The following is a 27,618-nucleotide window of genomic DNA, read 5'->3' on the forward strand; positions in this document are numbered from 1 at the left end:
AGTCTAATGAATACAGAATACGGATTGAGAGTAAATTGAAGAAAGATGAAAGTAATGAGAAGTAGTGAAAAAGAGCAGTGAGAAACGTAACATCAGGATTGATGGTCATGAAGTAGATGAAGTTAAGGGATTCTACTACCTATGTAGCAAAATAATCAATGACAGACGGAGCAGGGAGGACATCAAAAGTAGACAAGCACTGTCAAAAAGGGCATTCCTGGCTAAGAGGAGTCTACTAGCAGCAAACGTGTATGGTAGTGAAACATGGACTGTGGGAAAACTGGAAAAGAAGAGAATCAAAGCATTTGAGATGTGGTGCTACATATGAATGTTGAAAAATAGATGGACTGATAACATAAGGAATGAGGAGGTTCTAAGCAGAATCAGAGAGGAAAGGAGTTTGTGGAAAACACTGACAAGGAGAAAGGACAGGATGATATGACATCTGTTAAGACGTGAGGGAATGACTTCCATGGGACTAGAGGGAGCTGTAGAGGGCAAAAACTGTAGAGGAAGAAAGAGATTGGAATACATCCAGCAAATAATTAAGGATGTAGTTTGCAAGTGCTACTCTGGGATGGAGAGGTTGGCACAGGAGAGGAATTCGTGGTGGGCCGCATCAAACCAGTCAGAAGACTAATGACTTAGAAAGAGGGTTGTCTGAGGACAATATAAATTTTTAAAGAATGAACCATTATCTTTAAGAAACAAAGGCTTACCATGGTAGATGGAGGGCACAGGGGAAGAATAATTTGCATCTCTCCCACTGCTGACATTTGCTCACGTATCTGTTCAGTGATGTTGATATTGGAAGCCTTACAAAGTGAAGTAATGTATTGTGTCCACTTTTGTGATTGTGGTGTATAACAAGGAAATATGCCTCCCACAGAAAGGCAGTAAGGGTATGAAGGCCGTTAAAGATGGTGCACATGGTTAATAATATGTGAAGTTTGAAGTGAAAGTCATTTGATGACATGCTCCTCTTTCCGTTTTTGAATAATGTGTGTGAAATACACTTTTTCATCTAAGGATGCTCATCAGGCAATGAGTAGGTTGTTTCTGTTGCAACCACATTGTCACCAATTGAATATCAGATGGAAACCATGGAAATTAATCTGCGCAGCATAAATCCTTAACTTTTTATCTGTCTGTTTGCTGAGGCTGCTCTGCGGAGAAGTTTGAAACCTAAATCCTGAGAGTACACCCCCCCACCCCTCCCCACCTCCCACTCTCCCTCTCTCCCACTTTTGTGTTCTTCCACAGATTGCACTTTAGTAACATATTACGTTTGAACGTTAGGACTTCTGTGTGTAATTTTGAGTCTTGACAGCATAGCTGGTGGCTTCACAGTCTATTTATTGTAGTGGTAGTGAAAGTTCATTGAACAAAATCTCCCATAACCATGCAGTAAATGACTTATATATTTGTATTCGTGTAGTGTTGACAAAAAGATACGAAAATGGTGCTTTCTTCAACTTCGTAAAGCTTGTTGGCTTGAGTTATGGATTATTGTCTCCCATTTAACACATTTGTGGTTCATCTGGCCTTTCATACTGATCATCTTAACCTTACAAAGTGTTTGACTGAAGATTAAACAGATGGGAGGAAACTGTCCTATACAATACAAGTTTCTGAAAAGACATCTGGTGTTTCATCCTATTGTCTGTTCAAAATTACTTCAGGATTGACACTGTGGCAGGAATGCCTGGAGACGCGGTATTGAGTTGTCTTGTCCCACATAGAATACATATGTAATCTTAGGCTTCATTCAACTCTCTCAGATTCACAAACCATTCTATGTACAAAGTTGTAACTGACATCATTGTCTTCTGAATGAGCTACGCTTAGTTTTATTCATTTTTAAGATGAAATACAGAAACTTTACAAAAATGCGTTTTCCGAGATCATTACCAAATTTTTGACATGTCAGAAATATTTTTGTTTTTTCAATTAGACGAACAGCTAAATATTAAGAAAACGTCATATTTTCATGTGCTCCTAACTGCAGCTTGAGTGGAGATTATCTTAACACGAGATAATTTTAGCTAAATGTGATGTGTTATGCTAAATTTGTGCTTCAAAGCCGTTTCAGTTTGCGCATTTGGTGTTTTTGAGAGGAATATATCACTAGGTTTATATTCAAAACTTTATTATATTTTCTAACTGAATAAATTATGGCTGTTAGTGGTGGTGAGGAAATTTATCAGTTTGAAAGAACAAAGATAGTGATAACAAAATGCACTACCTCAGTACTGCAGCAATTATAATACAAGCATTGAGCATTATTAACCTGAGTTCCTGAGATCAACTTAATTTGTACTTAGTTGCTCATAACAATCTTCTTATTAACAGTCAAAACTTATGAAAATATAATTTTGCTATGTAGATACTTAAATACCCGTACCAAAAATTCAACTAAATCCTCCTGTTCATATTTTTGTGATGACAATGGATAATTGAATTTACATCACACTTCTTGCATCTCGTGCTTGAAGGATAACAGTGTCACTGTTGTTATTTTGTGATGCATCATTTCCAACAAAGAATTTTTTAAATATATCAGCAACAATAATCACTGTTTGAAAATATAATATGGGTAGATCGAAAGTTTACTTATCAAATGGTGGCGGGAGAAAACACACAAAAGGTGTGGAAATACATGAGTTGTCTGAGCCAGTAGCCCCTTCTTCTGGTGGAAGGGTTTAATGGAAAATAAGGAGATGAAAGAAAAGGACTGGCGATGGGAAGAGTTATGGAAAAGTCTCCCAGAACCCTGGGTCAGGGTTGAGTAGGAAGGAAACACTGTTGGTGCATGCACTGTATTAGATTTTCTCAACTCTCACCTGGTGAAGGCCCCATCAATCATTCTTCCTTTCTCATCCCATCCAGCAAGTCTCCTCTGGGCCACTTATCTGCATGACTTTTTTGATACTCTTACCATTTCTTAAACCTCACCAGCCCTTTTCACCATTTCTTAAACCTCACCAGCCATTTTCTTCAATCCTTCCTTTCCGTTCAATCCTTCTTCCAGAAGAAGGGATCACTGGCTCCAGAAGCTCGCACGATACCACATGTTTTATGTGATTTCTCCTGCTGCCACCACTTGGTGATTAGAATTTTTGAAAATAGCTTCTTGTACTATGCTTTTTTCATGATGTACTGCCTAAGAGATGATTTTTCCTAACAGCTTCATTGTTGTGCCTAAACTGTAGGTAGCATATTTTATTATTATTATCATTGTTGTAAATGTATTCTTTAATTTGGCTCAATATCAATTCTGTTTTGTTGAAATGGCAGTGACAAAGTGACAACCTGATTGCGTGCCTGTATGTTTTTGCCGGATGATGGATTTTTGTATACGGGGAAACAGTCATTTATTTAGTGATTTAGACAGATGAAGTAGAGAAATTAACATAAGGTCTCTTATTAAATTTTGCAGTTTTTGTGTCAAGTTGTGAACTTTTTGAATGTCTCTCATAATGCTGTGTGTTCTCTATTCCAACTCTTGTGTGACGCAAACTCATCTGAACTTCGAAGTTCAAAAAACCATGAACTTTACTTTTCTGTTTCTTCTCTGACAGGGCCGCAACATGCGTCAATTCAATGAATCACAAAGTATTTATTTTTTCCAGTTTCTACTGCACAATGATCATCTAAATCATTATTTACACAATGTAAATGACAAGTTAATAGAACTAACAAAACAGCACAGAATTGCCTGTTTTTGACTAAGCATATGGGAATGCAGATACAGGCCTTCTTGGAGAGTTTTAGTGAGGAACACTGAGAATGCTGAAGACTGTTAGCATTGGTGTTAATAGGATTTAGCTTAACGTAATCAGCAGTTCAAAACCCTTAAGATGATGGACCAGCCTCCAGCTAAGTTGCACTCACAGTGATAACCAGCATGTGACATAACAGGAAAGGCTCATAAACGAAAAAAAGAGATCGACGAAACAGTGCAAAGTGGAAACACTGACCCATTTAAATGCCCAATAACAAATTTAGTTGGACAGTAAATGCAGCTCTTGTTCTGCTCCTGGTATTTACATTGACAGTAAGGTAAATAAAGATGATGAGCTACGACAGGTGACTCAATCAAGAATTGAAAATGACAGTTTATGGATATAGTTTTTTACCATGTTTGTGACCCAAAATCTTATTTTTAATACTCTATACCATAGGAAATCGCTGCTCACAGCCAGCGTATGGTGGGATAAAAGTAAACCTGCATTATCAGTGCAGTGCCGTTCAGTTCATTAAAATGTACTGTCTTTCCAATTGGGAACAGAGCAGCGCAGTTTGTGTCCATCAACATGACTCAAAGAGGCATTTCAGTTTTAAACTGTGGGTGCATTGTTACTTTATGACAGGAACGATAGCTAGCATAGGAAGTTGCTGCCAGATTGGTGTACACCACAGTGCCTTATTCAAACATTGGACTGCTATTGTGAAACAATAAAAATTATAGATCGGTCTTGTAGTGATTACCTCCAGTGAACAATGCCATCTGATGACAGCTGCCTATAGATTAGTGATTTTAGGTACCTCAAGGAGAATGCATTATTGTGCACTGTTCCCTTGGAAGAAACTGAAAAGGCTGTGTTGATTCGGACAGTACACAGCCACCTTTGCATAATCTGCGCAGCCTGTAAGCATCCATTATAAACAATATTACAATCTCTCAAACCATGGTACGTGAAGAAGGTGATAAAGTAGTCACTTGGTATGTAACCTTAATCGGTGGTATCTGGTTTTCTTCTCTGAAGAGTGCTGGATTTGTCTGACACCTAATGATAAACATGGGTACGAATTCAGCTCCACATTTTCAGCATGGGGTGGGCCAGCTGTGTTTTGGGCTGATATCATGTTACAATTTCTGTGACCCCTCTCATTCCTATCAAGGGGAGTTTGAGTATTGTGCAGTATCAAGAAATGATCCTCTAACCCTATTGCAAATATTTTGGTGATGGCTCCACCTTCCAAGATGATAATATAAAAGCATGCTGCACCAGCTTATTAAAACTTTCCTTCAGCAGATAAGAAGCCACTGAATGAGGTGTGTTGTGAATCTGCTGACACAAATGTGACTGGATGCACATGGGAACAAATGAGACTTGAAGTGCGTCTTTGCACAGACGTTCTGCACACTCTGAATGATTTCAGTATGGTAGAAATGTTTGAGCAGCAGTGCCTCAGTCACTTTGTGGACAGTATGCTGGGGACAATCGAATCATATTACAATGCATTGGATGAAGCCACTTGTTGTTGTTGTTGTTGTGGTCTTAAGTCCTGAGACTCGTTTGATGTAGCTCTCCATGCTACTCTATCCTGCGCAAGCTTCTTCATCTCCCAGTACCTACTGCAACCTACATCCTTCTGAATCTGCTTGGTGTATTCATCTCTTGGTCTCCGTCTACGATTTTTACCCTCCACGCTGCCCTCCAATACTAAATTGGTGATCCCTTGATGGCTCAGAACATGTCCTACCAACCGATCCCTTCTTTTAGTCAAGTTGTGCCACGAACTTCTCTTCTCCCCAATCCTATTCAACACCTCTTCATTAGTTATGTGATCTACCCATCTAATCTTCAGCATTCTTCTGTAGCACCACATTTCGAAAGCTTCTATTCTCTTGTTGTCTTAACTGTTTATCGTCCATGTTTCACTACCATACATGGCTAAACTTCATACAAATACTTTCAGAAATGACTTCCTGACACTTAAATCTATACTCGATGTTAACAAATTTCTCTTCTTCAAAAACGTTTTCCTTCCCATTGCCAGTCTACATTTTATATCCTCTCTACTTCGACCATCATCAGTAATTTTGCTCCCCAAATGGCAAAACTCCTTTACTGCTTTAAGTGTCTCATTTCCTAATCTAATACCCTCAACATCACCCGACTTAATTCGACTACATTCCATTATCCTCATTTTGCTTTTGTTGATGTTCATCTTATATCCTCCTTTCAAGACACTGTCCATTCCGTTCAACTGCTCTTCCAAGCCCTTTGCTGTCTCTGATGGAATTACAATGTCATCAGCGAATCTTAAAGTTTTTATTTCTTCTCCATGGATTTTAATACCTACTCCGAATTTTTTCTTTTGTTACCTACACTGCTTGCTCAGTATACAGATTGAATAACATCGGGGAGAGGCTACAACCCTGTCTCACTCCCTTCCCAACCACTGCTTCCCTTTCATGCCCCTCAACTCTTATAACTGCTATTTGGTTTCTATACAAATTGTAAATAGCCTTTCGCTCCCTGTATTTTACCCCTGCCACCTTCAGAATTTGAAAGAGAGTATTCCAGTCAACATTGTCAAAAGCTTTCTCTAAGTCTACAAATGCTAGAAACGTAGGTTTGCCTTTACTTAATCTAGCTTCTAAGATAATTTGTAGGGTCAGTATTGCCTCACATGTTCCAATATTTCTACGGAATCCAAACTGATCTTCCCCAAGTTCGGCTTCTACCAGTTTTTCCATTCGTCTGTAAAGAATTCGCGTTAGTATTTTGCAGCCGTGACTTATTAAACTAATAGTTTGGTAATTTTCACATCTGTCAACACCTGCTTTCTTTGGGATTGGAATTATTATATTCTTCTTGAAGTCTGAGGGTATTTCGCCTGTGTCATACATCTTGCTCACCAGATGATAGAGTTTTTTCAGTACTGGCTCTCCCAAGGCCATCAGTAGTTCTAATGGAATGTTGTCTACTCCCGGGGCCTTGTTTCGACCGAGGTCTGTCAGTGCTCTGTCAAACTCTTCACGCAGTATCATATCTCCCATTTCATCTTCATCTACATCCTCTTCCATTTCCATAATATTGTCCTCAAGTACATCGCCCTTGTATAGACCCTCTATATACTCCTTCGACCTTTCTGCTTTCCCTTCTTTACTTAGAACTGGGTTTCCATCTGAGCTCTTGATATTCATACAAGTGGCTCTCTTTTCTCCAAAGGTCTCTTTAAATTTCCTATAGGCAGTATCTATCTTACCCCTAGTGAGATAAGCCTCTACATCCTCACATTTGTCCTCTAGCCATGCCTGCTTAGCCATTTTGCACTTCCTGTCGATCTCATTTTTGAAACGTTTATATTCCTTTTTGCCTGCTTCATTTACTGCATTTTTATATTTTCTCCTTCCATCAATTAAATTCAATATTTCTCCTGTTACCCAAGGATTTCTACTAGCCCTCATCTTTTTACCTACTTGATCCTCTGCTGCCTTCACTACTTCATCCCTCAAAGCTACCCATTCTTCTTTTACTGTATTTCTTTCCCTCATTCCTGCCATTTGTTCCCTTATGCTCTCCCTGAAACTCTGTACAACCTCTGGTTTAGTCAGTTTATCCAGGTCCCATCTCCTTAAATTGCCACCTTTTTGCAGTTTCGTCAGTTTTAATCTACAGTTCATAACCAATAGATTGTGGTCAGAGTCCACATCTGCCCCTGGAAATGTCTTACAATTTAAAACCTGGTTCCTAAATCTCTGTCTTACCATTATATAATGTATCTGAAACCTGTCAGTATCTCCAGGCTTCTTCCATGTATACAACCTTCTTTTATGCTTCTTGAACCAAGTGTTACCTATGATTAAGTTGTGCTCTGTGCAGAATTCTACCAGGCGGCTTTCTTATTCATTTCTTAGCCCCAATCCATATTCACCTACTATGTTTCCTTCTCTTCCTTTTCCTACTGTCGAATTCCAGTCACCCATGACTATTAAATTTTCATCTCCCTTCACTACTTGAATAATTTCTTTTATCTCATCATACATTTCATCAATTTCTTCGTCATCTGCAGAGCTAGTTGTCGTATAAACTTGTGCTACTGTAGTAGGCGTGGGCTTCGTGTCTATCTTGGCCACAATAATGCGTTCGCTATGCTGTTTGTAGTAGCTTACCCGTACTCCTACTTTTTTATTCATTATTAAACCTTCTCCTGCATTACCCCTATTTGATTTTGTATTTATAACCCTGCATTCACCTGACCAGAAGTCTTGTTCCTGCTGCCACCGAACTTCACTAATTCCCACTATATCTAACTTTAAGCTATCCATTTCCCTTTTTAAATTTTCTAACCTACCTGACCGATTAAGGGATCTGACATTTCACGCTCCGATCCCTAGAACGCCAGTTTTCTTTCTCCTGATAACGACATCCTCTTGAGTAGTCCCCACCCGGAGATCCGAATGGGGGACTATTTTACCTCCGGAATATTTTACCCAAGAGGACGCCATAATCATTTGCCATACAGTAAAGTTGCATGCCCTTGGGAAAAATTACGGCTGTAGTTTCCCCTTGCTTTCAACCATTCGCAGTACCAGCACAGCAAGGCTGTTTTGGTTAATGTTGCAATGCCAGATCAGTCAATCATCCAGACTGTTGACCCTGCAACTACTGAAAAGGCTGCTGCCGCTCTTCAGGAACCACGCATTTGTCTGGCCTCTCAACAGATACCCCTTCGTTGTGGTTGCACCTACGGTACGGCTATCTGTATTGCTGAGGCTCGCAAGCCTCCCCACCAACGGCAAGGTCCATGGTTTACTTAGTAGTAAATTTTACTCAGCAGCAGATTTTGATTTACAGATAGTAATTTTCAAACAGACTGCCTTCTCTTGGTTATTGGTCTGTTATTACTATACAGTAAAGTTTTTTATCCTTTTTATTTTCATAGGTGTTATCCTCTTACTCTCTGCACCATTTGAATCTTAAACCTACGTGCAATCTAAGATAAGCAGAAGATGTGTGGGTGCACATGTCAGTGTAAAAGCAAAATTTTTACCTGTTGCAAATTAATCTGAGACTTATCGACTGGGTAAAATATGATGCAGTAAGGAAACTGTGTAAGCAGAGCTCAGACAAATGGAGAACCATTCTAACGACTATACGGGCCATGACTCGGGGAGGAGGGGGGGGTGGGGGGTGTCTGAGTATGCCCTGCTGCCAGGGAATGAGCATTTTGGGAATGCCAAAGCTTGCTACTGTTGTGAGCATCTATGGAAAGTAGTTGGAGGACAGTGCACCCATGAGTTTATGATGAGTTGTTGGACAGCATGCTTCATCACAGAACACAGGGGCTTGCCTGTCTTTAAAGTAGGACAGGCAATGATCTGTGGAAGATCTGATGTCAAAGTCTGGTGCTGGAGCAGACATAAGTGTTTTGGAGTATATTGTTCATTAAGCATTGCTAACTTGAGGCTAAGCAGCAGATAACCCCTACCTGTTTCCATGTTGACTCATTGACACCATCAATTATAGTTGCAGTGGGCACGGAATCATGAATGTTGAATTGTGGGTCCATAGGGTATGAAGAATGTTCCTTTTTACAACAGGTCAGTGGGTGTGTTGGGATAATCTGTCATCCAGGCAAACAGATGCTAGAAACATGCCCTGTACCATGGACAGAATGTTATGCTATGGGAGACTTTCGTCTGGGCTTCCAAGGGATCTATGGTATTAATCACAAGCACCATGACAGCTGTGGATTATGTGAAACTACTGTAAACAATTTGCGTCTCTTCATGCTTGATGTCTTCCCTAACCATGATGACATCTTCCACCAGCCCCCCCCCCCTCCCCCCCTCCGGGACTCAAGGTTTTGTTGGGGCACTGAGCTATGAGCTATTACATCTCTTTCTTCTTTCCCAATCTGCATTTTCTTCCCTGTGCCTCTCCCTCCTCATCCTTACCCCCTCCCCCTATTCCCCTCACTTTGTGTTCTTAAGACAGATGGGGACACATTTACTGCCACAAAGCTGTTGCTTTTTGTGGAGAATATCAAGGACAAGTTTGGCGAAGTGGAGTCTCCCAGTAAGATGTGATTGGGCTCCCTGTTGATCAAAGCTGCTTCTGCCACCCAGTCTGCGACTCTTCGTGCTTGTGATCATCTAGGTGTCTATTACCCTGAACCAGTCTCTGAATATGATCCAGAGAGTGATTTTTCATAGGGACCTCATCCTTCAAAGTGATGAGGGACTCCAGGCTAATCTGGAGTGCCGCAGCATTCATTTTGTTCTACGTGTGCAGAAGGGTTATGAAGAAAACAGTGCTGATACTGGTGCCTTTATTCTGGCATTTGAGGGAGATACCCTCCCAGAGAAGGTCAAGGTTATATGTTACCAATGTGACTTGTTGCCACATGTCCCACCACCCATGAGATGCTTTTGGTGCTTGCATTTTGGGCACATCTTCTCGCAGTACAGCAGACCCTCTGTGTGGTGACTGTGGACCCTCACTCCATGAAGGAGGCCCCTGTGTTCCACCACCTGTGTGTGTAAATTATCATGATTGCCAGATTGCACGGCTTAAAAGACAGAAAAGAAGATGCAAGAGTTATAAATCTCTGGATTGTCTATCTTACAGTGAGGCTCATTAAAAATATGCCTGACTTCTACTTTTGTCTCTGTTACATCCTTTCCCTCTTCTATGTCTGTCTTACCCTAGTCCCTTCCCCCCTTCCTCTTCCCCATCCCTGCGGTTCCCACACCCTCCCCTCTGTGTGGTGCTCCCCCTCCCTGGTCGAAGAAGTGCTTCCTTTCTTTGGCACCTGCCAGTGATGGGGCGCCCTCTCCAGGACCCCACCCGCAACTGCCTCTCAGACTGGAGGCCTGTCAGCCACGGGATGCATAGTCTGTGCACCCCGACGTTGCCCACTCTCTTTTGGTTCCAGATCTTGCAGGAGGCAGCTCTTCTCTGTGCCGTTACCTCCTCATCCTCCAAAAGAAGAAAAAGATACTTAAGTCCCAGGACAAGCGCCCCCCCCCCCCCTCCTCCCCCTCCCGGTGCCTCCCAGAGGTGCCATCTGACCCCTGGCATTTAAACATGACATCTTATTTATGAATGTCACCAGATCTTCGCTGGTGACACATGGTGACCCAGTGGTGGGATTGACTCCAAACTGTTCACTGTCCTTTTGGGTACCTGCTCCGTGATCACTAGGTGGAAATGTAATGGGTACTACCATCACTTCCCAGGGTTGCAACCCTTCATTGCCTGTTACTCAGGAGTTTGTGTCGTTCTCCAGGAATCTCATTGTACTGATGCTCATTCACCGTTCCGTCTTGGGTTCTGTGCTTTCTGTCAGAACCAACTTGGCCGTTTGAGGGCTCTGGTGATGTCAGCATGTGTTGGTCCGTATTATTGTTAGAATGTGGATCCCACTTTGTACCACATTGGAAGTGGTTGCTGTTTGGGTCCAGTTGGGCTCTGCCATCATGGTTTGCAATGTCTATCTCCCTCCTGATAGGCCACCTACATCTGCTATCCTAACTGCTCTCCTTCAGCAACTCCCACCTGCCTTTCTTGTCCTTGGGGATTTTAATGCCCATCACCCTTTATGGGGCAGTGCTTCTTCATCTCTTTGGGGGTTCCTTATTGACCCTTTTCTTGTGGACCATGAGCTGTGCCACCTTCGTGGTGGTTCCACTAGTCATTTTAGTGCTGCTTGTGTCACTTTCTCTGCCATTGATATTTCGCTCTCTTTGTCTCGCTTCTTCCTTCCTTACGCTGGTCATCACCTGATGACCTCTGTGATAGTTACCACTTCCCGTTGATTCTCTTGTTCCCTACCCACATCCCAATGGCCAAGTTACCCCACTGGGCCTTCTATCATACTGATTGGCCTCGATATACCTCCCAGGTCCTGTTTCCAGCTTCTCTGTCAGGTTGCATTGATGAAGTCATCCATGACATGTCCGATAGGATAATCAGTGCTGCTGGTATTGCCGTTCCCTGTTTTGACAAGCCCCATCCGCTGTTGGCCATTTCCGTGGTCGAGCACGGCTATTGCCACCGCTATCTGTGGTTATCGTCGCGCCTTGCAGCATCTTAAGTGGCACCTGTTTTCCACTGGTCTTATTACATTTAAACATCTATGCATCAAAGCCCATTACTTAATCAAACAGAGCAGATGGGTGTGTTGGGAACACGTTGTCTCCTCTCTAGGTTCTTCTGTCCATTCATCACAAGTGTGAGCTACTCTCTGCACCCTCAAAGATCGTCAGTGGCTATCTTCCATTCCAGGCCTTGCTCTTCCAGGTTTGTACAGATCCATCAGTTCTCTTGGAACTCCTCGTGACCCGTTTACAATGGCATTGGTGTCAGCCCCCCATCCAGCTGCCTTTCGCCTCTGGAAACAGTGGACTGAAGCTTCCTGCTTATGTTTTACCGATTGTCAGCGGAAACCTACAATGAAACTTTTACTGAATGGGAGCTTTTGCTGGCACTCTCTTCTTCCCACGCTTCAGCAACTGGTCCTGATTCCTTCCATAACCAATTGCTTCAACATTTCAAACCTCCACAACACCGATAGCTCCTCCAGATGTTTAACTATGTTGGGCTCCAAGGGATTTTCCCCTCTCAGTGGAGAGAAAGTACAAGGTTGGTTCGAAAAGTTCTCTGAATGGAATAGAAAAAAGTAATTACATGACTGAAACTTTTTTTGTTTTTCAATGCAGTCTCCTTGTAGATTGATGCACTTGGTCCAATGATGTTCCAGTGCCTTGATCCCATCTTGAAAATGAGTTTCCTCCAGCTCTGCAAAAGAGTTGTCAACTCCGGCTATCAGTTCTTCGTTTGAAGAAAAACTTTCAGTTTTGAGAAGAGATGGAAGTCTGAAGGAGCCATATCAGGTGAATAAGTTGGGTGTGGCAACATTTCATACCTTAGTTCGTGTAATTTTGCCATGGCGACAGCAAATGTGTGCGGATGCGCATTGTCTTGATGGAAGATGACTTTCTTCCTTGCTTAACCTGGCCTTTTTAGCATATCTTTTGTCCAGGAGGTTTACATAGTATTCTCCAGTAATTGCTTGGCCAGTGGGGGTGATAATCTACAAACAAAATCCCCTTTGCATCCCAGTACTTGGGAACTCCAACGTCAGGCACGTAATGGGGCCCCTTAGGTATATGGCTGCAAGGCAGGGGAAGAAAGCCAATGTGCACTCTGTGTGCATACCAGGGGGAGTCATTCCAGATGTGGAAATGGTCCTTCCGGATGCCATGAAGGGTACAGGGTGCACCCATCTGCAGGTGGTCGCTCATGTCAGCACCAATGATGTGTGTCGCTATAGATCGGAGGAAATCCTGTCTGGCTTCCGGCGGATATCTGATTTGGTGAAGACTGTCAGTCTCGCTAGCGGGATGAAAGCAGAGCTCACCAGCTTCAGCATCGTCAACAGGACTGACTCCAGACCTTTGGTACAGAGCCGAGTGGAGGGTCTGAATCAGAGCCTGAGACAGTTCTACGACCGTGTGGGCTGCAGATTCCTCGACTTGTGCCATAGGGTGGTGGGGTTTCGGGTTCCGCTGGATAGGTCAGGAGTCCACTACACTCAGCAATTGGCTACACGGGTAGCAGGGGCTGTGTGGCATGGACTGGGCGGTTTTTCAGGTTAGATGGCCTCGGGCAAGTACAGAAAGGTCAACCGCCTCAAAGGGTGCGGGGCAAAGTCAGGACATGCGGGGACCAAGCAGCAAGCGGTATTGTAATTGTAAACTGTTGAAGCTGCGTTGGTAAAGTACCGGAACTTCAAGAGCTGATAGAAAGCATCGAAGCTGAAACTGTTATAGGTACGGAAACCTGGCTGAAGCCAGAGATAAATTCTGCCGAAATTTTTACAAAGTCACAGACGGTGTTTAGAAAGGATAGATTGCATGCAACCGGTGGTGGCGTGTTTGTCGCTGTTAGTAGTAGTTTATCCTGTAGTTAAATAGAAGTGGATACTTCTTGTGAATTATTATGGGTGGAGGTTATACTCAACAACCGAGCTAGGTTAATAATTAGCTTCTTTTACCGACCTCCCAACTCAGCAACATTAGTGGCAGAACAACTGAGAGAAAATCTGGAATACATTTCACATAAATTTCCTCAGCATGTTATAGCCTTAGATGGAGATTTCGATTTACCAGATATAGACTGGGACACTCAGATGTTTAGGACGGGTGGTAGGGACAGAGCATAGAGGGACAGTAACTGAGTGCACTATCCGAAAATTACCTCAAGCAATTAAACAGTGAACCGACTCATGGAGATAACATCTTGGACCTACTGATAACAAACAGACCCAAACTTTTCGACTCTGTAAGCGCAGAACAGGGAATCAGTGATCATAAGGCCGTTGCAGCATCCTTGAATATAGAAGTAAATAGGAATATAAAAAAAGGGAGGAAGGTTTATCTGTTTCGCAAGAGTAATAGGAGGCAGAATTCAGACTACCTAACAGATCAAAACGAAAATTTCTGTTCCGACACTGACAATGTTGAATGTTTATGGAAAAAGTTCAAGGCAATAGTAAAATGCATTTTAGACAGATATGTGCCGAGTAAAACTGTGAGGAATGGCAAAAACCCACCATGGTTCAACAACAAAGTTAGGAAACTACTGTGAAAGCAAAGAGAGCTTCACTGCAAGTTTAAATGCAGCCAAAACCTCTCAGACAAACAGAAGCTTAACGATGTCAAAGTTAGCATGAGGAGGGCTATGCGTGAAGCGTTCAGTGAATTTGAAAGTAGAATTCTATGTACCGACTTGACAGAAAATCCTAGGAAGTTCTGGTCTTACGTTAAATCGGTAAGTGGATCGAAACAGCATATCCAGACACTCTGGGATGATGATGGCATTGAAACAGAGGATGACACGCGTAAAGCTGAAATACTAAACACCTTTTTCCAAAGCTGTTTCACAGAGGAAGACCGCACTGCAGTTTCTTCTCTAAATCCTCACACGAACGAAAAAATGGCTGACATCGAAATAAGTGTCCAAGGAATAGAAAAGCAACTGAAATGACTCAACAGAGGAAAGTCCACTGGACCTAACGGGATACCAATTCAATTCTACACAGAGTACGCGAAAGAACTTTCCCCTTTCTAACAGCCGTGTACCGTAAGTCTCTAGAGGAACGGAAGGTTCCAAATGATTGGAAAAGAGTACAGGTAGTCCCAGTTTTCAAGAAGGGTCATCGAGCAGATGCGCAAAACTATAGTCCTATATCTCTGACATCGATCTGTTGTAGAATTTTAGAACATGTTTTTTGCTTGCGTATCATGTCATTTCTGGAAACCCAGAATCTACTCTGTAGGAATTAACATGGATTCCAGAAACAGCGATCATGTGAGACCCAACTAGCTTTATTTGTTCATGAGACCCAGAAAATTTTAGATACAGGCTCCCAGGTAGATGCCATTTTCCTTGACTTCCGGAAGGCGTTCAATACAGTTCCGCATTGTCGCCTGATAAACAAAGTAAGAGCCTACGGAACATCAGAGCAGCTGTGTGGCTGGATTGAAGAATTTTTAGCTAACAGAACACAGCGTGTTGTTCTCAATGGAGAGACGTCTACAGACGTTAAAGTAACCTCTGGCGTACCACAGGGGAGTGTTATGGGACCATTGCCTTTCACAATATATGTAAATGACCTAGTAGATAGTGTCGAAAGAAGTTCCATGCGGCTTTTCGCAGATGATGATGTAGTATACAGAGAAGTTGCAGCATTAGAAAATTGCAGCGAAAAGTCAGGAAGATCTGCAGGGAGTGGCAATTAACCCTTAACATAGACAAATGTAATGTATTGCGAATACATAGAAAGAAGGATCCTTTATTGTATGATTGTATGATAGCGGAACAAACACTGGTAGCAGTTACTTCTGTAAAATATCTGGGAGTATGTGTACGGAACGATTTGAAGTGGAATGATCATATTAAATTAATTGTTGGTAAGGCGGATGCCAGGTTGAGATTCATTGGGAGAATCCTTAAAAAATGTAGTCCATCAACCAAGGAGGTGGCTTACAAAACACTCGTTCGGCCTATACTTGAGTATTTCTCATCAGTGTTGGATCCGTACCAGGTCGGGTTGACAGAGGAGATAGAGAAGATCCAAAGAAGGGCAGCGCGTTTCATCACACGGTTATTTGGTAAGTGTGATAGCGTTGCGGAGATGTTTAGCAAACTCAAGTGGCAGACTGTGCAAGAGAGGCGCTCTGCATCGCGGTGTAGCTTGCTGTCCAGGTTTCGAGAGGGTGCATTTCTGGATGAGGTATCGAATATATTGCTTCCCCCTACTTATACCTCCCGAGGAGATCATGAATGTAAAATTAGAGAGATCTGAGCACGCACGGAGGCTTTCCGGCAGTCGTTATTCTCGCGAACCATATGCGAGTGGAATAGGAAAGGGAGGTAATGACAGTGGCACGTAAAGTGCCCTCCGCCACACACCGCTGGGTGGCTTGCGGAGTGTAAATGTAGATGTAGATGTAGAACACCGATCCACGACCTTTCCCGCCGAAGGAATTGTCTTTGCTCTCTTTGGTGGAAGATAATCAGCATGTTTCCACTACTTTTACTGTTGTTTTGTCTCTGGGGTATAGTAGTGCACCCAAGTTTCATCTGTGGTCACAAACCGACACAAAAAATCTTATTTCTTTCTACTAAAACAGGCCAAACATTGTTCCGATATGTCCATTCTCACATGTTTTTGATCCAGTGTCAAAAGTCGCGGCACCTATCTTGCAGATAATTTTTTTTATTTCTAATTATTCAGTTAAAATGTGATGTGCCCTTTCAGATGACGTCTGGCAAGCTTGAGCAATTTCACACACTTTCAGTCGGCTATCCTCCGTGACCATTTTGTGCACTTTCGCAATGATCTCTGGAGTAATGACACTTCTTGGACAACCATTGCAGGGATCATCATCTAAGCTCTCCTGACCAAATTTAAATTCATTTGTCCACTTGGCAACAGTTGAATATGAAGGAGCAGGGTCCCCCAGTGTATTCTGGAAACCAGCACGAATGTCCTTTGCTTTCATACCTGTGTTTACGAAGTACTTAATCACTGCTCAAAGCTTTTTTTTTTTTTTTTCCCCCACAAATCACTATGTGGGAACAGGGAACAACAACAGAGTCATGTCACCGCCACAGCCGTCTTCCAAGAGCAGTGATGTGGCACGTATTGACAGGCAACCGTCCAATGAATATCACATGAACAACTCATTGTGCTAGCGCTGACCTCTCATGGTGATTCAGAGAACTTATCAAACCGTCCTCGTATTGTGGTTCATGTCCTACAGCCCTACAAGGATCCGTCGTCCCTTGATAGTTACCGGCCCATCAGTCTAACTAGTATTCCTTGTAAGTTATTAGAATGGATATTGGTTTGTCAGCTCAGTTAGGTTCTTGAATCTTGGAAACTTTTCTCTCTTTACCAGTGCGACTTTTGGGAGGGACAGTCTCTGATCATCTGCTTTGATTGGAAACCACAGTTCATCAGGCCTTTTTTCAGCACCACCATCTTGTCACAGTTGTAAGGCCTACAACACAGCTTGGTGCCATTACATCCTTCTTATGCCCCATGAGTGGGGTCTTCGGGGCCCTCTCCCGATTTGTGTTCACCAGTTCCTGTGCCACCGGTTGTTCAGAGTTCAGGTTGGCACTGTTCTCAGCTCTCCGTGGAGCCCAGGAGAGTGGTGTTCCACAGGGCTCAGTATTAAGTGTCCTTCCCTTTCTCATCGCAAGTAATGGAATTGTAGCCTGTGCCAGACCGTTGATTACCCCTGCTCTGTATGTGGATGGTTTCTGAATTTGGGCTAGCTCCCACTCGGTGGCCTTTGTTAACAAGTTGCCACTCACTGCACTTCCACGTGGACACACCAGCATGGTTTTCATTTCTCTCCCCTTAAGTTGAGGGTAGTGCATGAGGGTAGCGCGTTTCTGTCGCCGTACTACGGTCCACCCTGATCAAGAGCTTTCTCTTGATGCCCAATGCCTGACCATGGTCCCCCAGTTCTGTTTCTTGGGTCTTCTTTTTGACAACAAGCTTACTTGGTTGTCTGATATCCATCATCTGAAGGTTGGATATTTTCATAAACTCAGCGCCCTTTGCTTCCTTGCCTACACCTCTTGGGTCATAGATTGTTCGACCCTTCTCTGCCTTTACCGGGCACTAGTTCTGTCCCATGTTGACTATGGTTTTCAAGTTTAAGGATCAGCTGCCCCTTCTATGCTGCTGCTCATAGACCCAATTCACCTGTTTACCCTCAGGTGCTTTTCACACTAGCCCTGTCAATAGTCTTCTGGTTGATGCTGGGATCCCTCCCATTTTGATTCAGTGGTCACAGATCCTGGTTTCCTGTGCCATCACTATCTGATCTTCCACTGCTTGCACTTCCTACTCTTATTGTGGATTGGTACCATCTCTAGCCCGCTGTCCGCCCTCAGGTGGGTTTACTGATTGGGCTCCGCCTCACTTCCCACTGGCAAGACTTCCATCTCCCCTCCTTGTTGTCTTCCCGATGTTCTCTCCTGACACCTGCTCTTGGTAAGTTTCTCAGCGACAGATTCGACTAAATCATTTCCGTGGACAGAAAGCCTCCATTGCGTCAGTTGTGTTCCATTGTTTGTTCCAGACGCTCTTACAGGAGTTTCAGGATGCCATTGTTTTTTACACCGATGGCTCAAACTCTGTTGATCATGTGGGATATGCCTTCACATCATCTGTTGGCATGGAACACCATCTCTCACGTGCCATGTGGGGGGGGGGGGGGGGGGTGTTTACTGCAAAATATGGCCAGCTATCGGGCCCTTTGTTTTATTGAACAGTCCTTGCTCACCTGAGTTTTGTTCAGGCTATCACTTCGTATTTTACCTACGACCATTTGATCTCTGCCATCCACGACTTCTTTGCTGATCTTGGTGATGCTGCTTGTTCAGTTGATTTCCTTTGGGTTCCTGGCCATTTATGTATCCCAGGCAATGAACTCGCTGATCATCTTTCTTTGTGGAGGGGGACAGACCACCTACCCCCATTCTCTGTGACCCCTCTGAGGCCGATTCACCGCTCTACATCAAATCCCTTTTTTTACTTAGTCATGAGTTGACTCTTGGTAGGCTACCCCCCCCCCCCCCCCTGTCTAACAGACTTCAAGCCATCAAGGAGACTCCCACCATCTGTTGTTCTTACCTCTGCCTCTCTGAGCAGGAATCTACCTTCCTCTGCCATCTTCGTTTTGGCCCTACTTGGTTTTTTTTTTTTGCTCTGCAGTGAGCCCCCTCCCCCGGTAGTTGCAGGGCTCCACTCGCGGACTCACATGTCTGTTCTTAATTTTCTTCTGAAAGTAGTTTGTACTCCCAGGTGGGTATCAGGATGGATTAATGACAATGCTGGTGCCCCATTGTGCATAGTACCCCTGGGCCATCCCTGTTTCCACCCAAACTTCTCCTGTGCATTCCTCTTCCTGATGCCGTGACATTCCTTTTCCCTCTTTGCTTGCAGGTTATCCTTTCCCCTTGAGATGATGGAACCAGTGACCTCACTGTTTGGTCACCTCCCTCAAATCCACCAACCAACCAACCAACCAACCATCTTCCAGCAGGATAGCTGACCATGCCATAAGGTCAGAATCATGTCATAGTGGTTTCTTTTGTAGAGCGTGATAGCAAACTTGTGTAGATGTCTTGGCCACCAAATTCACCTTATCGGGACCTGACGGAACACATTTATGAGACTGTTGGATACCAGTTCCATGCCAACAAACCGCAAACCCACACTTTATCGGAATCATGTGATCTGTGCATAGGCATTTGGTGCCACGTGCCTGCTGAAACTGATGCAGAACTTATTGAATACTTGCTAGCAGAATCACTGCTGTATTGCATTCAAAAGGTGGATGAACACACTATTAAGCAGGTGGTCATAACGTTTTGGTACATTAGTGTATACAGAGTAGTCTTGTGGGTTCTGAAAGATATAATGCACAGGTTAACCTGTTATCTCTTATTATCTGATGACCATGTTTTATGTCTTACATTGAATAACAGCTGTAATTTAAATATATCAACATGATGAACACAGAATTCTAATGCATGACTTGATAATTGCTGTTCTAGGTGAAAGGTCTTTCAATAGAGCATGAAAAGCTGGCTGTAGTGCACAGCTCCCAGGCTGGCTCTGTGAATCATGACAGCCAACTTGACTCACCCACTAACAGGAAACAGTCAAAGCTTAATAGCTGTCTTTCGAAGGAATCCCATGAAGGAAACACCCCAGAACAGACACAGCAACAACAGCAGCAGCAGCAACAGCAGCAGCAGCAGCAACAACAACAACAGCAGCAGCAACAGCAACAACTTCAACAACCACCTCCACCACCTCAACAGCAGCAACAGCAACCACAGCAACACCATCATCATCAACCACAACCACAAACTCAACCACAGCAACAGCTGCACCAACAGCATCCATCTACCTCATCATATACAACAGCATTGTATATGCATCCATCACATTATCGCTACGAACAGAGGGTCCCATTATCTCCTTCCCATTACGATGCTCCTCCTCCACGTAAACGTCACCATCGCAGCTCGTCGGAGGTGATGCAAGATGCAGCTGCTGCTGCTGCAGTACGCGCATCCGTATTGCGTGATGGCAGTAAGCCATCAGGGAAGTTGTCGCCACTATCACTGGCTTACCGTCCATCAGGAAGTCAGCAACAGAACCAGCAACCACCTCCCCCTCCACCACCGCCACCTGAGCCTGAACTCAAATCTGAACCAGACAAAACTTATGTACAGAGTCCTCACCATATGCGATATGATTCTGCTGCTGATCCAAATCCTGCTGCCACACCTGTGACTTATGACAGAACTGCTGCTGTGGATGTCGACCCTTCAGATCCTATTGGCTCAGACAGCCGCCGATCTTCAGTGGATACTGGGAGCAGTTGTCCCGAAGGTAAGTTCATTCTGCTGAAGAATTAAGTTAGTTACACATTTCATATAGGATGTAAGATCTATTCTGTGTGCATGCGCACGCATGTGCGCAGGCGTGAATGTGCGCGCGCATGCCTGTGCAGCTTATTACTTCTTTCACTAGTGTGAGGGGTTGAAGTGTGAGCCACTTTGGCAGTAGTTTCTAGATGAGGCTGTTCCAGCAGTACTGTGGACATGGATGCCAACAAGCACCCAATAGCTCACTGCATATAGGCGGATGTAGTATAGGCTAACTGCTAGGTCCTGTTGCATGTGTTTTCCACGTATGCGAGCCACTAGGACACCTCTGTCTTCAGGCAGTACATTTGTGTGGGATGTGACTCAACTGTCTCATTGCCCATCTGTGCTCGCAGGTGGTCTTTCTGAGTGGAACCGCATGTTCTAGATCACAAATTTTGGTGCGAAGTATGGTATTATCCATGTGTAACATAGAGGTTTTACAACTACTGCAAAGAAATAAAAACTTATAGTATTCTAGTAGACTATTTAATCTCTTTTGTTTTTATGACTGTGAGGTTTAGTTGTAATTTTTCTGTTGAATGTTTGTTTAATGCGAGTAATTGTGTGGCATCATTTACCAGTTATGACAGTATAATGAAAAGAATAGATTGCTGCTCAACTTATATTGGATGTGTTGAGTCTCAGATAGGTGCAACAAAAAGACTGCTAAAGAAGTAAGTCCTTTCTCTCAATTAGACAACACACGTTCATGCAAACACAACTCACTCACAGATGGCCATTGTGTTTGGCTGCCAAGGCCAGACTGAGAGCAACAGAATATGATGGGAGTAGCAATGTGGGGGTGAGTGTTAGGGAGGAGGAAGGGGCGGGGAGGGGAGGGGGAGGTATAGCAGGGTAGTAAAGTACTGCTTTGTTGGGCCATACAGCGACATGGTGAGAACGGAGAAGGGTAGCTAGGTGCCATCAGGAGGTAAAATGCTGGGGGGGGGGGGGGGAGATGGAGTGGAAAAGAAGTAAAGACAGCCTGTGTGTGTTGCAGGAATAGGAGGCTGATGATGCTGAATCAAGGAAGGGGATTGGTGGTTGAAGGACAATGACTGGCGACGGTTGATGTCTGTGGGGCTTATGAGACATAGGATATATTGCAGGAAGAGTTCCCACCTGTGCAGTTCAGAAAAGCTGTTGGTAGGAAGGATCCAGATGGCACAGGCTGTGAAGCAGTCATTGAAATGAAGAGGATTGGGTTGGGCAACATGCTCAGGAACTGGGTGGTCCAGATGATTCTTAGCCACAGTTTGTCGGTGGTCGTTAATGTGGACAGACAACTTGTTGGTTGTTAAGCTGATATCAAATGCAGCACATTTGTTGCAGCTTAACCTGTAAATTGCATGACTTGTGTCTCAGGTAGACCTGCATTTGATGGAATAGGTGATGCCTGTGACCAGGCTGGAGTAGGAGGTGGTGGGAGGATGCATGGGACAAGTCCTACATCTGGGTCTATTACAGGGATATGAGCCATGAGACAAGGGTTTGGGAGAAGGGGCAGAGTAGGGATGGATGAGGATATTGTGTAGGTTTGGTTGGTGGTTGAATACCACTGTGGGATGCATGGAGAGGATAGTCCGTAGAACGTACCTCATTTCAGGGCATGACAGGAGATAGTTGGTACCCCAATACAGTTGCCCCAGTCCTGGGTGATACTGAGTCACAGTAGGACTTGAGGAGGTATGGGGGAGTGGAGAGATAAGGCACGGTTGATATATTTCTGTACTAAATCTGCCAGGAAGTTTCATATCAGCGCACACTCCGCTGCAGAGTGAAAATCTCATTCTATTTCTATACTAGATTGGGAGGGTAATTATGGTCTGTGAAGGCCGCAGAGAGACCCTTGGTATATTTTGAGAAGAGCTGCTTGTCACTACTGATTAAACGGCTTTGGCTGGCCAGTCTGTATGGAAGGGATTTCTTGGTATCAAGTGGGTGGCAGCTGTCAAAGTGGAGGTATTGCTTGTGGTTGGTGCATTTGATATGGATGGAGGTACTGATGTAACCATTTTGAGGTTGAGGTTAACATTGAGGAAAAGTGGCTTGTTGGATTGAGTAGGACCAAGCGAAGCAAATGGTGGAGAAGGTGTTAAGGTTCTGGAGGAATGTGGGTAGCTTGTCCTTACCCTTGATCCAGACCACGAAAATGTCATCAATGAATTTGAACCAGGTGAAGGGTTTGGCATTCAGTTTGGTTAGGAAGGATTACTGTGGATGGCCAATGAGTAGGTTGGCATAGGATGGTGTTATGTGGGTGCCCATTGCTGTATCCTGGATTTTGTTTGTAGGTGATGCCTTCAAAGGGGAAGTAATTGTGGGTGAGGGTATAGTTGGTCATGGCGACCAGCATGAAGGTCGTAGGTTTGGAATGCATCAGGCATTGGGAATGGCACTTCCCAATAACGGCGAGGCCATGGACATTGGAGATGTCAGTATGAAGGGGAGTGGCATCAGTAGTAATGAGCAGGGCACTGTGTGGTAAAGGAACAGCAACTGTGGAGAAAATGGTTGGTGTCTTTTATATAGGAGGGTAAGTTGGAGGTAATATGCTGAAGGTGTTGCCCTACGAGAGCAGAGATTCTCTCATTGGGGGCACAGTAACAGGCCACAATGGAGCATCTGGTTACTGTGCCCCCACTGAGAGAATCTCTGCTCTCGTAGACCACCCATTTTCAACCTGTTACGTGGAACCTACCGCCTTACATAAAAGGCACCAACCATTTCCTCCAAAGACTCTCCATGGTTCCATTTCCTTTACCACATGATGCCCTGCTTATCACTATTGATGCCACATTGCCTTACACTAACATCCCCAATGCCCATGGTCTTACCATTATTGAACACTACCATCCCCAACACCCGATAAATTCCAAACTTAAACTGCCTTTCTGGTCACCATGACCAACAATATCCTCACACACAATTATTTCTGCTTTGAAGGCATTACTTACAAACAAATCCGGGGTATCACTACGGCCACTTGCATGGCACCATCCTTGGCACCATCCTGTGCCAACCTGTTCACGGGAGGACAACCCATCCACATTTCTACAGAAACTCAACACCTTCTCCCCTATTCGCTTCATTTGCTCCTCCTCAACCCAGCAAACCACCTTCCTTGATGTTGACCTCCACCTCAAATATGACTGCAGTAGTACCTCCATCCTTATGTCCTTTCCGTACTGCGTACGGCCTACCAACCTGTGGCCATTGTATCTATTGTGACGAGCAGTTCCTCTTGAAATATACCAAGGATCTCACTGAGGCCATCACAGACCATTACCCTTCCACATTTGAACAGAAACAGATGTCTTGTGCCTTATCTCTCCAGTCACCCATCACTTCCCAAACTACTGCTGTCTGACAAGAGAGGAGCATTCGCCTCATGTCTCAGTACCACCCAGGACTGGAGCAACTAAATTGTTTCTCTGCCAGAGTTTTGACTACCTGCTGCCGTGCCCTGAAATGAAGAATGTTCTACTCATTATCCTTCCAACTCCTCCCACAGTGGTATTTCGCTGCCCACCAAACCCACACAATATCCTCGTCCATCCTTACTCAACCCCCACCCCCAGTGCCTTTCCTAATGACTCGTGTACATTTTATAAACCTAGATGCAAGACCTGTCCCACACACCCTTCCACCATTACCTACTGCAGTCCATTCATAAGCACCACCTATCCCGTAAAAGGCAGGGCTATCTGTGAAACAAGCCATGTAATCTACAAGCTAAACTGAAACCACTGTGCTTTATTCTATGCGCGCATAACAATGAACAGGCTGCTTGTCCACATGATTGACCACTGACAAATTCTCATGCTTTATCATCTAAGCTATGAGAAAAACTGACAGTAATCGTATCCAGCAGGTCACTTGAATATGCATGTGCAATGACCGGATTGACTAACTACAACGCTAATTAACTGAAATGGTGCAACATAGCAGATGCATTATTTGGAAGCAGAGAGAATGGCAGCCATTTGCCAAGTTTTCCCTGCTTTCTGGATACCTCTCATTCACTAATAATAGTTTCATCCTGAATGATATTTTCACTCTGCAGCAGTGTGTGCACTGATATGAAACTTCCTGACAGATTAAAACTGTGCGCCAGACCGAGGCTTGAACTCGGTCCCAAGTTCGAGTCTTGGTCCGGCACACAATTTTAATCTGTCAGGAAGTTTCATAGTTTCATCCTCTTTGAGAAATGGTGTACAGTCTGAAGACTGCCTTTGTTTTTCTCACGTTGGTTGTTGCAAACCAATTAGCTTGATTGGAGTGTGGCTAGTGTGTTGCCTTGTAGTAGGTGGCCTTGTTGCTCCACTATTATGGGGAAGGAACAGTAGACCTTAAAACTCTGATCTGATCTAGTAGTAGCACAAGTAGAATTGGAGCAGTTTGAGTAAGTTTAGAAATAGGATAGATTACTGGGGTGTGACCAAACCTGCAAACTCGACTGGCTTTACTCTACTTCCAACAGTGTCACTGCCTTGATGACTATAGGCAAAAGTATATAGTCAACCCAAGGCGGCCTGGAACAGTCTGATAAGACTGGAAAAAGTACAAGTTAAGGCAAGTAGTAGTCTGGGGCTTAAAAGGTGAAGAAGGTCCATCTGCTGGGTAATAGTCATAAAAGGGGATGTCTGAGATACTACAGAATTCCGTTGGTAAGAAATACTACGCAACTAGTATTTTTAAGCCAAGTGCAGGGCTAGGTGATATCACCTGTGATTTAGGCTTTATGGGGAAGACCTTGGTAAAGAAGTTCATATAGTCATTGTTCGTGGTGTTATGAATAACATTGGAACGTAATGTAAACTGTACGCTGGAATATGACATCAAGCACATCAATATGAATGTTTCTCACACTGATGTAAAGATTGTTACACTCTTTGAGAAAGATGGCAAATGTGTAAACACAAAGTTTTCAGAAGTCATTCAGCAGAATGGCCTGATCACACACATTGGTGTGATTGATGCGTCATACCACGCACATCATCCTGTGTGCTACATGCAGCATGGGACTACATCTGAATGTTTCTGGGGCTTAAAAGGTGAAGAAGGTCCATCTGCTGGGTAATAGTCATAAAAGGGGATGTCTGAGATACTACAGAACTCCGTGGGTAAGAAATACTACGCAACTAGTATTTTTAAGCCAAGTGCAGGGCTAGGTGATATCACCTGTGATTTAGGCTTTATGGGGAAGACCTTGGTAAAGAAGTTCATATAGTCATTGTTCGTGGTGTTATGAATAGCATTGGAACGTAATGTAAACTGTACGCTGGAATATGACATCAAGCACATCAATATGAATGTTTCTCACACTGATGTAAAGATTGTGACACTCTTTGAGAAAGATGGCAAATGTGTAAACACAAAGTTTTCAGAAGTCATTCAGCAGAATGGCCTGATCACACACATTGGTGTGATTGATGCGTCATACCACGCACATCATCCTGTGTGCTACATGCAGCACGGGACTACATCTGAATGTTTCCAGTAAGAGGTTATTCGCACAACTAATTTCCAGAAACCAGTGCAGTTCTTGTCCCCTCCCTATTATTTTGAATACTTTTGCTAGGCAATTTTGAGAGTAAATTTTTATTATAACAGAATTGCTGAAAAACTGCAGGTGTAGGTGTAACAGTCAGTGGCAAAAAATAGGGCAGCAGCTTGGAGAGTAGGAAGGGTGATACTCATAATACATTTGGACGTTACAATCAGAACATAATATGCTTATTAAGTAAGGAAGATGAGCTTTTCGTATTGGTTCAGGAAACTGAAATATTTAAAGAGACTTTAAAGATCTGCTATGCCTAAGCTTTTTAAGGGTGTTGCAGGGTAGGTTGTTCTGAGAAATAGTTAATAAGGAGAAGAAAAAAAAAATTATTACACTGTGCCATTTTCGATTTAATTAGCACTGAAGTCAACCAGTCAGGCCGATGTGCATGTAAATTTAAGTGGACTGCCAGAGATGGTGTTACCAGGCAGATTCTTCGTTTGGCTTCCTAAAATCGAGCAAGAGAGTGATGCAGAAATTGCACATGGGACAATAGTAAGATCAAACCTGAGCCAAAGGCAGAGCAATCTCATGCATTATCATCTAAGCTATGAGAAAAACTGACAGTAATTGTATCCAGCAGGTCACTTGAATATGCATGTGCAATGTCCGGATTGACTAACTACAAAGCTAATTAACTGAAACGGTGCAACATAGCAGATTTTTTTTCTTAACAGTTATTTCTCAGCACAACCTACCCTGTAACACCCTTACAAGCTTGTCAGACTGTTTCTGACCACCGTGTATATATATTAAAGTCAGGCTACAGATGTAAATGAGTACTGCACTGAAAAGCTGTTTGAATGCTGTACTTCAGCAGCAGACTTGTAAACATAGAAGATAGCACTTCTGACAGTGTACAAATATCCAACAGTAAATGTCTGGAACTCCATTAAGCTGTTGGAGAGGGTACTGAAACGATTTAGTAGAAGTAGTAGGGAAGTAATTAAAGCTCTCTTTCAGTATTGATTTCATCTTGGATAGTTCTGATTGAGGTCTTTTAGAGTTGCTTATTCATGCTTTGGTTTGGTACACCTAACAAGAATAGGATGACATAGTGCAACAGCACTTGATATTTATTTTTAAACCAAACTGTCTTTTATGAAGTAGTTTTGAGCTCCATAGTAAATGGTTTATCTATGACGTAATTTTAAACTTGATATGTCCATCCGTGTGAGAGAAAAATGGTTCTTGACAGACAGAAAGACATAAAGACAAACAATTACGCAGACAACAAATTGATCCTATAATGGTTCAGTTTTTACCAATTGAGATACGGAA

At 43.4% G+C, this 27,618-nt stretch overlaps 1 protein-coding gene across 3 annotated transcripts in view; it reads left to right on the forward strand.

Annotated features, from left to right (window-relative positions):
- LOC126480730 (zinc finger protein chinmo) overlaps window positions 1-27,618 on the forward strand; it is a 135,429-nt gene that overhangs the window by 36,209 nt on the left and 71,602 nt on the right. For all 3 annotated transcript variants that reach the window (XM_050103999.1, XM_050104000.1, XM_050103998.1), the window contains exon 4: window positions 19,890-20,736. In XM_050103999.1, coding sequence (XP_049959956.1) covers window positions 19,890-20,736 — 847 coding nt within the window. The remainder of the gene's footprint in view (window positions 1-19,889; window positions 20,737-27,618) is intronic.

The sequence above is a fragment of the Schistocerca serialis genome, chromosome 5, assembly GCF_023864345.2.
Source record: "Schistocerca serialis cubense isolate TAMUIC-IGC-003099 chromosome 5, iqSchSeri2.2, whole genome shotgun sequence".
Lineage (NCBI taxonomy): Eukaryota > Metazoa > Arthropoda > Insecta > Orthoptera > Acrididae > Schistocerca > Schistocerca serialis.